Raw genomic sequence first — 14,555 nt, forward strand, 5'->3', positions numbered from 1 at the left:
AATGTACAACACATAGCAACAGTGAGATTCAGTGTAGAAAGAAACAGGAGCAGCCAGGCACAGTTGCAACTCACATCCATTTGACTAATTACAGAGGGTTAATGGCTAAAACAAAAAACTATTCATATTTTACCAGGTTGTCTTTTTTGGACACCAAATTCTGATTCATCACACAAAACACTAACCTCCTTTTGTCTAAAAAGGTCACCCGAAAAAGCCCCTCGAGGAATTACTCCTTGGTATGTGTATTTCACCTTCCATGAAAGAACCACATCACAGTCCTATCTGTATAAAACTGCAAACGGCAAGCTTGCTGTACATCTACATATTCAATTTCCTGTCCTTCCTCCATGCATGCTACAGTTATCAAAACATATTGAGAAAAACAGATACAAAACAACAAACACAACTAACTACCCTATATAGTTTGAGTCGGAAAATTCAAGCATCACTCTCAGAACCACTACTTGTATATCTGTCTTTAAACAAAGTTACAGAGCAGCATGTTCGCACGCACGCACGCACACAGTGTATATGGCTAACACAGCCTTGGCTAATCTCCATCAGCCTGAGGAGACTGCTTGGAGGGAGGGAGTGATCCCCAGGCCCTGACACCTCTCAACAGGATGCTGGTGTGATGCGCTGACAAATAACCCCCCGCCTCGTTTCTGAAAATAAACTCATTGATCTAGCTCTCCATCACGCCACACTGAGATCAATGGGCATCTGAGAGGCAGTGCTTTATGAGAGAGGGCTAGTGGCTACACCATCCTCTCTGCCATCAATCTGCCAGGAGGGGACATGCATTGTGATATGCTAGTGCCATCCATCACACACACACACACACACACACACACACACACACACACACACACACACACACACACACACACACACACACACGAGACATGAAGACATGACAGGCCTGCCACTTTCAGTGGAGCAATATGTCTTACAGGGCTACAGGAATCGCCCCAGATTTAAAACAGATTGTAATGGCATGTTTATGGACTGCATGAGCTCGTCCAACTCTTTCTTTCACACTTGTGGCCGAGAACATGCAGGGACACACTGTACCTGGCATGATGACAAACGATCCCTGTGGCTCCATGGCAACCAGGCACACACTGAGGATGCTGGGGGTGTCCGAGGCGGAGATGCCACACATGCGACACATCTCCTTCAGACGACGACTCAGAGACTGCAGGTTTCTCCTGCTCAGCAGGATACTCCAGTCTGAAAAAAGAAGACAATGAGTGAGAAAAGAAGAAAAACTAGACACACAAATGTCATAATAACATTTTTAACTTCTGGTGATAAAAAAGGCTTTGTATAACAGTCAAACATTTACCTTTTAACTCCCCATGCCCCATCCTGCCCAGTCGGCCTATCACCACCCTCCATGGGACTGATGTCATCTGCACCAGCCCTAAGCACCAATCCCAGAGCTTCTGCAGTCCCAGCCTCCGTGCAGAGCCCTTTTTCCTCCGCGCCCTGTGGATCGCACAAACACACACACACACACGCGAAAAAACAAAACCGCTGTTAATGGAAAAATTAACATACATCCTAAGAACCAGACTAGACAATTTCTACCAAATTTGGAACAACTGGATAGTGCACATCGCCCCTCTGAGAGCGGACTTCGTGTGATCTCACTGGTCCTAATTGCCTGCTTTATGATCTTTGTAGAAGATGTTTAAGACACCCTTCCTCCTCTCATGGTCGAAGTCCAAAGCTGTTTTATTTTTGTCCCCCTCAGCAATAATGTAAATACTTTCGTTTATTTGGTTGTTGTTTTTTTGTCTTTGTCTTTTTCTTTTTGTGCCCACTCTTTCTTCTTCTCCTCCTTCTGAAATGTACAATCTGAAGCGATATTGCCCTGTTGCCCCTGTAAGTGTGGACTTGTCATATGTTGTCATATGTAGCCCATCTGAAGAAAGAGAGGATTATACAGAGACATTGGAGATGGAGCCACTTGGAGGGGGGGATGAAGGGGGATGGAGGGAAGAAAAATCTTGGGAAATGCACTTGTGTCCTATGTGTACATATTGAAATGCTGTCAATACTGTACTGCTTTTTCCAAATGAAACAAATAATATAAAAATATATATTCTGCATGGAAAAAATAGACTACAGTATGCAGTATACTTATGCTCTTTGAATTGCTCTTCTAATATCACGTACCTGTGTACTGTATATTATATTGTGTTATAAGTTTATTCAAACTTCATCCATTGTTATGACAATCTGATACTACGATCGTGTTAAACATTGAGAACGCTGATGATAATGCTGCTTGTAGACCTGTAGACCTGCTCCCCACCCACCTGTTGGGCACGTCGATGCTGATGATGCAGGTCTCCAGCAGCTCGCCGTAGAGGTCAGTGCATGTGACCAGGAGCCAGCGCTGGTCATGAGACAGACAGTAGCCCACGAACAGCACGTTGTACTTCTGCGACGCCTCGCCGAACGTCTCTCCCAGCTCCGTCTGCTTGTCCTTCACCGGCGCCAGGATGAAGGGAGGCGTGTACAGACGTGGACACTCAGGTCTCTGTGGACGGCGGGGCACAATGTCACATGTTAAATACGGGCCACAGACATGTTAAAGTCTGTGGCAATGGGAAAAAAATAAACATATTTTAGAATTCTTTAGCTTTCATGTGATATCAATGAAAGGGGAGGTTGTGGGGTGTCTCCCCACTCCCCAGTGAATATCGTTATTTGTTTTGGGACTTTTATGCCTTTATTGATAGGACAGTAGACTGACAGGAATGGGGAGAGAGATGGGGAGTGACATGCAGCAAAGGTTGTCGGGATGGGGATTTGACACGCTGTCAGACTGGCATTGCAGCCTAGGGTTCCCGGAACACTATGCCGGCGGCCTGGGCCGTGAATATTATTTCTGCCCAGTTAGTATTTGAAAAAAACAAACGCGTATTCTCTTCTCTCCGTCGCTGCCTTTGGCCCCACCCCAATGAAATCTCGTTTCCTCCATTTCTTGCAACTCGGCAGCATGCTGTGTCGTGTGTAAAAGGTAGTACTGACTGTGGAGGAGGAAGTCAATTGAATTGGGCCGTGGTCTGAAGCGCTCCCCTGTCTAAACCTGGAGCCGAGATCCCATTAGGGAGGTCTCAGGGAGTCAGCCAAGCAGATAATGGAAAGAAAACTCTGAAGAAGCCGTGGGTTACAAGTTCCCCTGGTGCTGTTCCAGGAAGGAAAAGACTACTAGGACGGTTAGCGCTAAAAGCTCTGCGTCTCATTGCCTTTGCTCTCCTTCTCTCTGGTAGAGTGATCGGCCGGGGCAAAAGGCCAGGCTGGGTCAGGTCAATTCAGGTTGCCGGGGCTAAACACAAGCCGAGGAAGATGAAATTGCCACTACTGGGGCGTGTCGTCAGTCTATGTTTACAGGCTATCGATGGAAGAATTGCTCTCACTGACTCACGTGCCTGAGTTCAAACATTGTCCCTTGTCATCACCTGCCAGAAATTGTCAACCGATTTTTCAATGGCTGATGATTATTTATATCGCAGGACAGATGGCTGATATATAATGCCTCTGATGAATACGACAATTTAATAATAAATTCTCTGTCAGCAGTACACTTGTTTTAAATTAATACAATTAGTTATAGTTGATAATTGTATAAAAAAACATGAATGAAAAATATTGCATTTAACAACAACATTTATCCATATAGCAGCATCTCCTTGTTTCTGAGAGAACGAACATTTGTGGACATAGTAGCACCCAGTTTGTGGTCCCAATGAACATAAAACACTAATATATTATTCACTTAAACACAGAAATGAAAGATGAAAGAAATGAAATGAAAGATTTTTAATGAGCCCCGAGAGCACAGGCATAGGCCAATGCCGGTTATCAAAAAAAAGACAAGTCGTCACCGTGCGAACGCCAATGGTACACGGCCAACATTTACCTCTGGGCTTTTCAGTGCTGTGTCGATGGCAAGGCCAGGACCAAAACCGGTCAGCGACTTGACGTTGGTGGAGGTGGGCAGTGGGCGTCTGCACTGGGCGAAGACGGAGAAGGCTAGAGACTTGAGGTGTTGGGCGTAGATGTGGCGGTCCTCGCCTCTGACGGGCTGTAACAGGTACTGGCATGGGATGATCTGTGGGAACGCCAAACAACGGAAGGTCTCTAGAGTTTATGCAACAATTTTTTTAAACAATGAACAAAATGCCATGTTAAATCTAAAAGCATGTTTCTATTTTCACCTGTACAGAAATGGAGCTACGGATGTGTGGCGGCAGGAACTGGAGCATCTCCAGGTAGCAGCGCAGTAGGCCAAGAGTCCACACGCTGGAGGGAGCTGGCATGGGGCCAGAGCCCCCTTCCGTCTCCTCGTAGCTGAAGGGGTCAACGATGTAAACCACGATGGCTGGTGGGTACGTGATGGCGTGGGACTCCCCGTCGGTGGGCACGCCCACCTTGTCTCTTTCCAAAGTGCTGGGGGGGGGGGGGGGGGGGGGGGGGGGAGGAAAAGAGAGGGACGTTTATTTTACCCCGACAGAACACGATAAAAATCATCCAAATGTACGACATGACTTTTCTGTGAGTTGATGAGGTGTGTTCTTGGCATGGGTGTGTTGTGTGTGTGTTTGGGTGTGTATTGGTGTGTGTGTGTGTGTGTGTGTGTGCGTGCGTGCGTGCGTGCGTGTGTATCTGCGTGCGTATCTGTGTGCATGTGTGCGTGTGTGTGGTTGGTGTATTACCTCTCTGGAGGCTCAGCGGGCCCCTGGGCCTGGCTGGTGGAGTTGTCCCCTGAGGCAGCAGCGTTCTGGGTCCCAGCCTGCTGGCCCAGCTGTCCGCTCTGGAGGCCACCCTGGCCCTGGTTACCCGTGCTCCCGAAGGGGGGGAAAGAGCTTGGCTTGGCAGACGGCATCCCACTGCCAGACTGGCCCGAGGGTGCCACCAAGCTGTTGGCACTGTTGGCTGAACTGGAAGTGTTGCCAGGTGCGTTGCTACTGCTACTGCTATTGGGAAGGGAGGAGGAGGAGGAGCCTCCGGGGGTCGCAGAGCCCGGTTGGCCAGCTAAGCCTGAGGTGGAGGAAGAGGAGGAGGAGCCAGACAGTTGCGTCGACGAGGGTTGGTTGGACGAGGGCAGGGGACTGGGCTGTGTGAGGAGGGAGCTGTCCAATGGCTGTGAGGCAAGGTACGGTGCTGAGGGGAGATCAAATGTAATTAATACGAGAACTGTGAACACTGTGATCAAAAGGATTTCACAATTTGACTTCATCTTAATTCTTATTTCATAAATCAAAGCTTCTTTCACTTCCAAACGCCAATGCTCTCAAGCTAGTATTCTTTCTTCAAGAAGGAAGGATTTATCACAGGTGTACATTCAGGAATTCAAAGTTGTGCATTAAACAGCAAAAGAACCCTTCCCCCCTACCGAACGTGACTGAGGCCCCAGAAACGTGGCAGCAGTTGATTTACCGAGGTCGTGGCGGCACACTTGTGCATAGAGTTTGAGCTTGGTGAAGGCGTCGCTGTTGCTACTGCTGGCAGCCTTGAGGAACCAGTCGCTCACCGGCTGCTCCGCTAGCTTCTTGGCCGCGCTGCCGCCCACGAGCACAATGCCGTCAGGGTGTCCTTTGGAAATGGGCCGGTGCTGGCCTAGTCGACATGCCTGCGACACACACACACCACACACACACACCAAACACACACACACGTAAATGGTAACAGGCCTGAATTTCTATAACGTCTTCATGGTTTACAATATGGAGGTGCAAGCTTTCCACTAACAAGCTGTTTTCAACTAACATAACAGTTATTACGAGTACCATAGTGGTTCATTAGTAATATCATGGTTTTCATAAGTACTCTAGTAGTTTCTGGGATGAAAAATCACACCTGTGTGAAGTGAGGGGCGCTAACATAAGTCTAACTCATGTTGCTATGATTAGGTGATGTAATGGTGGCAAAACAAATTATCTTTATTGTTAATGGCATTTAATGTTTGTGTTAGGGACAAGATGACGTAAAATTTCCCTTCATTGTCAATGGAGTTTTTAAAACAAACATTGAACTAAAACAAACATTAAACCTGTAGGTAGACCCTCAAAAATATGACAAAAAACTACCTGGACCACACATGGACAAATGACATCATCAACTTGTGTCCCCCCCCATATCATTTTTTGTTCTGATGGCAATTCTAATATTAGACATATTTGGCTTATTAGCACAGTGGACCTGCTGCTGCTGATCCGTCTGCTGATAAAAACTTCACATAACCTGGCTGGCTACCCACCTCATAGACTGCAGTGAGACTGCAGTACCCACCTCATAGACTGCAGTGAGGTCTCGGAAGAAGCTCTTGGCTCCGCTGAGCAGGGCCTCGTTGTCGGGACACACCACCAGGTAGCCAACGTCACGGTGGGAGCCAAACGGGTCCAGTAGCAGCTTCTCCCAGTAGGGCAGGCCAAAGGGTGACAGCACCACAAAGTCATACTCGTAGCCCACCAGGAAGGTAGGGATGGGAAGAGGCTCTGGTGACTCGTCTGTGCCTGTGGGAGACAGTGAGAGACAGACAGAGTGATGAGTAAGTGGTGTAAGACGAGGGAAGTGTCAGCTAGCAGCTTCTCCTCCCCACAGAGCAGACATCTGGCTCACAGCAGAGGGACTGTGCTGCCTATTGATCTGACAGCATGCAAAGCATCTCCCTACTCCCAAAACACACGCACGCATGCGCATGCACAGTTGCACACACAAAGTCACAAACCCAGTAATTTTTTTAACAAATGCGATTGTCAATCTCCTACTGGGTATCAATTAACATCCGCTGATTTTAAGGTAAGAACCAAAGAGCAAGCTGGATATCGCGCGTCACATTATTACCGTAGGAACCACGTCCGGCCATCTTGTGGAACTGCTGCCAGGTGAGCGGTCCCTGCACGCCCCACGAGCGCACGGTCCTCTTCTTCTGGATGGCATCCTGCAGTACAGGCTGGAGGGACATGAGCACTCGCAGAACATCCTGAGAGCACAGTGCACTGACGTCCACCGCTGGAGACAGGACGAGGAAGAAAAGGAAGGGGGCACAGATTAATTCACCTTTAGCTAAGCCCCGCCCTCTCCCACTTAGTTCACTCCCACACATTCCAATGTAAATATCATGGATTTTACACATTAAATACTGGTTAATTTTTGGAACCAGACCTTCAAAATCTCTTCCAAATCAGTCAACAAGGCCTGCCATATAATAAAAGTATAAATTGCATTTCAGTAACTGGCCATCTATATTCATCCTGTAATTGACTGTCATTATTTCATTTATGGAACATGAATTGAATCCGTGTACAGCACAAATCTTAATCCGTCTCCGCCTCCTCCTTCTTCAGTCAGTCAGACGACTATTAAGGGGAGCAGGTGATGATATTTACTAGTTAGTTCTATTTTTAACTACATGTATGTGTGGATTTTTACATATTGGGAACCACTTTCTAAATCAAATGCTACCGTATAATTAAAAGTTTGTGTTTACTTTAGGTGTCTTAAAAAAACACTGCTATCAGATAGTAGGGGCGTGTGAACTGGGCAGCTTTGGGGATGAACATTTTAATAACATGCAGATATCATCTTACCATTTTGTTTGGACCAGTGGTGCAGGCAAGTGCTCTTGACCAACGCCTCGTCCACTTTGCCCCCAGACATGTTGTCCATGAACTGCCTGCCGTGCTCCAGTGCCATGTAGCAGTCGCTGTGGTAGTCCCTTTCCTCTACCCTCAGGCATGGTGGAGGTGCGCTGATGCCTCCACTCAGCCCCCATGGAGGCCCGTCGGCCTCTGGCGAGGAGGCAGAGATGGGCGAAAAGGGGTTGGTGCACTGGTCCTGCAGGAGGAGGATCAGCTCGTCTGGGACGCGCTCGGCTGAGCCCCGACCTACGCCGGTCCTCTCCAGCGAGGCGAGCCGCAGCTCCTCAAAGCGCCTCTCTGCCTCGCGGCCTGCGTCTGAACCACGTCCGATGATGTCCAGCTCGTCCTCCAGGAAGAGCCCTGAGCCGTTGCCGTAGTGCCTGTTGACCACGGCGCTGAAACCGCAGCCGCAAGGCTCCTCGGCCTCGCCTACGGGGTCACTCAGGTACACGCCTACGTCGGCGCCACGGATGTTCATGTTGCACACACAGATGCAGCAGCTGTCAAAGTTGCAGTCCTTGAAGAGGTTCATCACAGACTCCGAGAGGATGAGCGTGACGTAGAGACTGTGCGCCTCAGGGACAGACGCAACCGTGGCGGGCTCCACCGAGTTGAGTGGCCGACACGTGGAAGCCGTGGATGCCGGCGAGTACAGGTCTGAATTCTCGTACTTGAGCGAGCCCTGGACGCTGTTGGGGCCGCGGGGTGTGCGAGGCGTGCGGGGGGTACGCGGGGTTGGGGCAGAGAAGCGCGGCGTGGCAGGGGAGGGCAGGATACCAGCTCCGCTGTTGCTGGGCGGTGCACTGTTGGACATGAAGGGCGTGTGGGTCTGAGGCGTGTAACTCTGGCTGTAGTCCTGGTCCATGGTGCTGCCCACACTGGGGATGTTACTGCAGACGATGGGATGGGGGGATGGGGAGAGAGCAGAACAGGAAAAGAGGAGTTAGAGACAGGAATGTGTGGATTAACAAAATAATGATTCATGAAGCCGAAGGTAAGAACATGTTTATTTGACAACAATAATGTAGAAATGCACACTAGACTATACTGTATTACTTAATCTTGTTTTCGAGGGGATAAAAAGAAAAAAGCTAATGATGATGTTATGCTGGTAAAATATCAAACTAAAATATTGTATTTGCACCATCCTATTGTTCGGACTGCATTCCTGTAAATAGGTCAACTAATAATAAGAGAACAGCAGGGCGACAGCGACAACGTGCGCTGCAAGAGGAATGCAGTGTAGGCTCACACTGCACACATGTTTACACAAGAGAGAACTAGAGTGGTAGACAGTGAGAACAGGAAAAAGGAGAAGAGTAGAGAAATAGTGAGTGACCGAGAGACAGTGAGAGAGATCTAGAGAGAGAGAGAGAGAGAGAGAGAGAGAGAGCAAGCGTAAGGAAGAGACAAGCATTTCAACAAGCGTTCCCTGTGAGGTAAGGTCTATTTATGGGCTGGCAAGCAGCTGTGGAGAGAGAGAGAGAGAGAGAGAGAGAGACTTTGTGTATGTGTGAGGGAGAAGGGAGCACATCCTGTCCCTAGCAGAATGTGGGAACCGACTCCTGGCAAGGCTCCATCAGAACGGAGTCCCTGCACGCCTCTCTCCTGCAGCCAACCAGGTTAAGGAAGGCAGGCATTTAAAATAATAATGCAGCCTTTAAAAACTCCTTTGAAACTTTGAGACTTTAGTCTTCGCTGTGTGTAAGGTACCTATTGCATGGCTGGCCTGCATAGCCCATATATTATCCCAGGTAATAATAAGAACAAGACTACCACCCATTACAAACCAATTTGTGTGTTGCCTGTTTAGTTTCAGGAAGGGGCTGGGTAGATGAGCTGCGAGGTGACATGGAGCCACCATGAGCACCAGCTAAGCACTCTCCTTACAGAATCCTCATCTTCAACCTAGAAGGCATTTTATGCCTTCTAGGTTGCCCTATGGGTTGCCTGCCCTATGGCAACCATGCATGAGAAACAAAGCAGCCTGCTAAGGGGGACCTGGGGATAGACCTGTGTCTGGACTGAGAGAGAGATATAGATAGGTAGGGGAGAGGGGGGGGGGGGGGGGGGTGGATGGATGGGTGGATGGGTGGATGGATGGATAGAAAGATGGAGAGAGAGAGAGAGAGAGAGAGAGAGAGACACCAAATTACACACTAGCTAATGGCACCTTGGTGTATATGGTGGTTGTCTAAATAAATAAATCTTGTGAAAAGGACATATATTGAGTGCTGGCATTTTCTTCATTTTATCATGCATCATTGAGCCTTGCACCTAGAAGCATTGCTTCTCTACCTGGAGTGTAGCGGGGTGTCTGCTTCGGCAGTACTTTCTTCTCTATTGCAGTTATATCAAATATCAAAGCTGTGGAACTAACTGAACATTTCTCATTTGGGACGAGTCTCATTCAAAGCGGTGGCACAAACATGGCTGTACCTGTCCTTGTTGAGGAAGGTCATGATGGGCACAGTGCCCATGGTCCAGCTTGGTCTGTAGATACACTCGTCTGGCACCTTGAGGGGGGGCAGACACTGGCTGGGTAGCGTCCTCAGAGGGGCAAACATGGAACAGCCCACAAATGCTTGGCACAACTCTGGTTTGTACACAAATGAATAGTCCTGAGGAAGACAAGAAGGCATAGCAAGGGCGATGAGCACATAGAAGTACAATATTATACAGTAATAGAGGTATGACCGTACAGAAATATTTAATAATAATAATAATAATAATAATAATAATAATAATAATAATAGAGGTATGACCGTACAGAAACATTTAATAATAATAATAATAGAGGTATGACCGTACAGAAACATTTATTGCGAACGCAATGAGCACTAACTATGAGACCCTGCAGATCATGTCTGTCTGTCTGTCCCGCTGTGACACCACCCGCCCGCCACCAGAGGGCGGAGCTGTAGCACACACACACACACACACACACACACACATACACACACAGGGCGCAGCTGTAACACACACACACGAGCTGCGTTCGCTTCCCGCGCGCGTCTTACTTGTTAATAATAATAATAGAGGTATGACTGTACAGAAACATTTAATAATAATATTAATAATATTAATAATAGAGGTATGACCGTACAGAAACATTTTGGTCCCTCAGTTTTGAAACCACGTTTTGTTTTCTCGTTCTTTCTTTTTTCTGGTGACTTACTTAAACAAGAAATATTTAATTATCAACATTTGTAATCAACGGTTCGACTCTGGGTCTCTTTACTGATCACAAACAGTAATCAAAATCTCTCTTTCTCTCGCACGCACACACACACAATCATCATCAAGGTCCATGTGCAGGGAGAGTCAAAATATGTAAAACTCCATTACCTTTATGTACTGAACTTGAAAAAAGACATTTCATTGTACATGTTGCCACTACAGCAACACTTTGGATGCTTGGTAGGGACTTGGTAAAACTTTGTTCACAACTTTGTTGACAATTGTTGTCCCGTTGGCATGTTGCCTAGCGTTAAGTTCTGACTGTCCAATAAAAGTAGCAGTAGTGTGGTAGTTTAGAACATATTGACGGGCCCTACTTTGAGAACCACTGCTGTGGTGGACTACAGACAGACTGGACTACAGACAGATGGACTACAGACAGATCAAACAAGCCATAGTCTCACCTTGATCTCAGAGGGCTTCGGGCTGCAGAAGCTCTCCTCCACCTCGATCTTGAAGTGGCCACCGAGCGAAGAGGTGCCGTCCAGCGAGGTCATACCCTGGTGGGCCTCCATGCTGCCGTAGTCCTTGTTGCACATGTTCATGGGAGAGTATCCCATGATGTGCTGCTCTAGCGAGGGAGGCGTGGGAAACATCTGGTGCAGGTCTGCTGAGCCTGGAGCAGAGGAAAGACACAGGCTGTCAGAGACACATTCTGCTGAGCCTGGAGCAGAGGAAAGACACAGGCTGTCAGAGACACATTCTGCTGAGCCTGGAGCAGAGGAAAGACACAGGCTGTCAGAGACACATTCTGCTGAGCCTGGAGCAGAGGAAAGACACAGGCTGTCAGAGACACATTCTGCTGAGCTTGGAGCAGAGGAAAGACACAGGCTGTCAGAGACACATTCTCCCAGTAGAGATACTCAAAATAAACTTTAAACTTTTAAAACAAAATGCTTTGCAGTTAAGTAAAACGAATGAAATAACACAATTCTAAACATATAGCATATTAAATAAATAGGTTTATAAATGCAATAAAGGCTAATAAAGCATAAAAGCTAGTGTGTAAAAATAGGTTTAAAAGCTTTCTAGCAAACAGATTTTGCTACAACGGCTGCAGGTCATAAGTGTACAACAGCATGTCTGTTTAAAGAAAGACAACTCCAAATTACAGCACAGTGCAGTCAGCGATGAACAATGTCACACTGCAACTGAACACCCTAATTTCCTCTCACAGAAGCCTTGTGTAAAAACAGCAACTCATCTCATAATAGCCAGATGCATCATGGGAGGCGTCTCACAAACAGGATTTGTGGTGAAAACACTAGACCTGAGATGGCATTCATTTATTCATCTACACCAGTGGTGCCAAATGACCAGCACGCCCGTTTGGTTGTGGGAAAATACATGTTGCCATGTTGCCTGAATCAGAGATCATAAATTATTACTCCTGCTCAAATTGCTAAATAATTCAAATCTAATTCTACTGCAAACACCATCCAATCCGGCTATGCCTGAATCCTGCTTTCATATTTATGTCTTCCATGTTTACTGAGAAACAGATTATGGCATATTTATATGGATAAGAGCACAAACAAAACAATGTCAGTGTGACAGTCATACAGGAGATAATGAGACAGTAGCACCTGCTCCAATGACACTAAGAAGTCCGTTCTGTGCCAGAAGCCATGAATGCAAAGATAAACAAATAGAGCTGTGCTCTCCGCCACTAGGTGGCAAGGCACAAGGGGAGCACTAATGGTGCTGGAAGTATGGAAAGCTTTCACTTTCATTAGAGATCAATGCATTTGATCCCATCCCACTTACCAGGCATTGTGCATAGAGAAATAACACATGTCAAACTTAAAGTGGTCTCCAGTTAAATCTAACGATATCATTATTAATCTTCAGAGTTCTCAAGTGGGGTTAAGGTAATATAATCCTCGAACCAATCTTGGGATAAGGGAATGCATGCAGTGAATCAATGCGCTGGGAAGAAAGACAGCCGGAGACAGACAGAAATACATACTGATGCAGGACACAGGGTCCAAAGTGGCTGGCTTTGGTTCCTTAGAGCCAAACTTGTCTTCAGTCCCATTTGCAGCTCGCCTGGAGCCAGGCTGTGGGCAAAGGTTAAAAGTCAGTGTTTTTTAGCAACCTCAACAATCGAAGCAATTTCTATGTATAAGCCTAAAGCATTTGTACTGTTAGTTGTTAGTGTATATGAATGTGCAGCAGACCTGCCTGCACGTGTGCCAGTGTGTGTGTGTGTGTGTGTGTGTGTGTGTGTGTGTGTGTGTGTGTGAGTGTGAGAGAGATAGAGAGAGAGAGAGAGAGAGAGAGAGAGAGAGAGAGAGAGAGAGACTGCAGAATCAATGTAGTGGGCATCAGCAATGCTGTGCCAGTTGTAGTGACGGAGTGGCTGTTTGGAAGCCATCCATCTCAGAGCTGTTTGGAATCTAAGCCACTATATTAGACCACAGTGGGCTGAAGAAGGATCTGACAGCCGTTGATGGACAGCATGGAGAGACATCACTCCAACTGGCACAGACATACAGTATGTAAACCGCCTCACACGCAAAGGAAAACATGCACTTTCACATTATCTCATGCACACTGTACGACGTGCACACACTTCTACAGGGTTTGGTTTGTTTTTTCTAGTTGGAGCACATGGCTCCTACTCACAGTCAGCTCATCCTCGTCTGAGTTGAAGAGGTTGTCGAGGTCATTGATGGATACCACTAGGTCAGTCTCATGGATCAGGCTGGTGGAGGCCATGCGGTTGTGAGCGGCTGCCCGCTGGGCATCTGTGTGTAGTGTACGCACGCACACGCACACACACACACACACACACACACACACACACACACACACACACACACAACACACACACACACACACACACACACAGGTTTAGTCAACACAACCACTTGGCTCCTAACTCTGTGCAGTCCCAGAGGTGTCAGAGCTTGTCAAGTGGTGCCATAAGTGTTCTGGAGGGCTGATGTTTTAATTGGGAACTTGCTGGAAGAGGAAAAAGTAGTAGTGCTACCGGTCTGCCTGCCATTCAGATGTTGTACAGAATGCAGCGGGAGGGGGGGGGGGGGGGTGATAAGCTGCAGCAAGTGTTTAAATTGCATATTCGATTTGGTGAATAATCATGTATCATATCAGATGTGTGTGTGTGTGTGTGTGTGTGTGTGTGTGTGTGTGTGTGTGTGTGTGTGTGTGTGCGTGCGTGCGTGCGTGTGTGTGTGCTTGTGATGGCCCCTACACACTGTAGGAGTTTTAAAGTTGTCGGAGAGTCATCAGATCGTTATGTATTTCACACTACAGTCTTTTTTTTTAAATCGACTGTCATTATATCTTTGTGGCTTTCACACTAACCGATCGGGAAGGTCTCGGCGATCAAAGCCCGATCTTGCGTCAGATCGGGAGTTTTGTCGGTGAGCGCCAAAAATGCTCCCCGACAGCATAATGGGAGCAAACATGGTGCAGTGTGTAGGAGCCACAAAACAGCCCTGCTACAAAGCAAGACAAAGGGCCGTGTTGTAGAAATAGAAGAGCAGTCTTACCGTCTGATGGGCCGGCTGCTCCATCTTCTCCCTGGGAGAGAAAAGTACAACCAAATGAAACAGAGGGGACAGAATCACTCATTGTACAACAATGGCAAAAAGTGAGTTTCTTCCTGCCAGACACATTTTTTTT

The 14,555-nt window shown here is 47.3% G+C and overlaps 1 protein-coding gene across 1 annotated transcript in view; it reads right to left on the reverse strand.

The window, feature by feature from the left end:
• med13a (mediator complex subunit 13a) overlaps nt 1–14,555 on the reverse strand; it is an 82,145-nt gene that overhangs the window by 7,683 nt on the left and 59,907 nt on the right. The window contains exons 11-25 of the mRNA XM_083775411.1: nt 14,423–14,453; nt 13,533–13,654; nt 12,874–12,964; nt 11,309–11,520; nt 10,104–10,285; nt 7,614–8,554; nt 6,868–7,035; nt 6,313–6,536; nt 5,461–5,653; nt 4,737–5,184; nt 4,239–4,470; nt 3,941–4,132; nt 2,331–2,554; nt 1,352–1,494; nt 1,078–1,236 (exon numbers count right to left, since the gene is read on the reverse strand). Of these exons, the coding sequence (XP_083631537.1) occupies nt 1,078–1,236; nt 1,352–1,494; nt 2,331–2,554; nt 3,941–4,132; nt 4,239–4,470; nt 4,737–5,184; nt 5,461–5,653; nt 6,313–6,536; nt 6,868–7,035; nt 7,614–8,554; nt 10,104–10,285; nt 11,309–11,520; nt 12,874–12,964; nt 13,533–13,654; nt 14,423–14,453 (3,562 nt within the window). The remainder of the gene's footprint in view (nt 1–1,077; nt 1,237–1,351; nt 1,495–2,330; nt 2,555–3,940; nt 4,133–4,238; nt 4,471–4,736; nt 5,185–5,460; nt 5,654–6,312; nt 6,537–6,867; nt 7,036–7,613; nt 8,555–10,103; nt 10,286–11,308; nt 11,521–12,873; nt 12,965–13,532; nt 13,655–14,422; nt 14,454–14,555) is intronic.

This window comes from Protomyctophum parallelum (genome assembly GCF_964188405.1).
Source record: "Protomyctophum parallelum genome assembly, chromosome: 1".
NCBI lineage: Eukaryota > Metazoa > Chordata > Actinopteri > Myctophiformes > Myctophidae > Protomyctophum > Protomyctophum parallelum.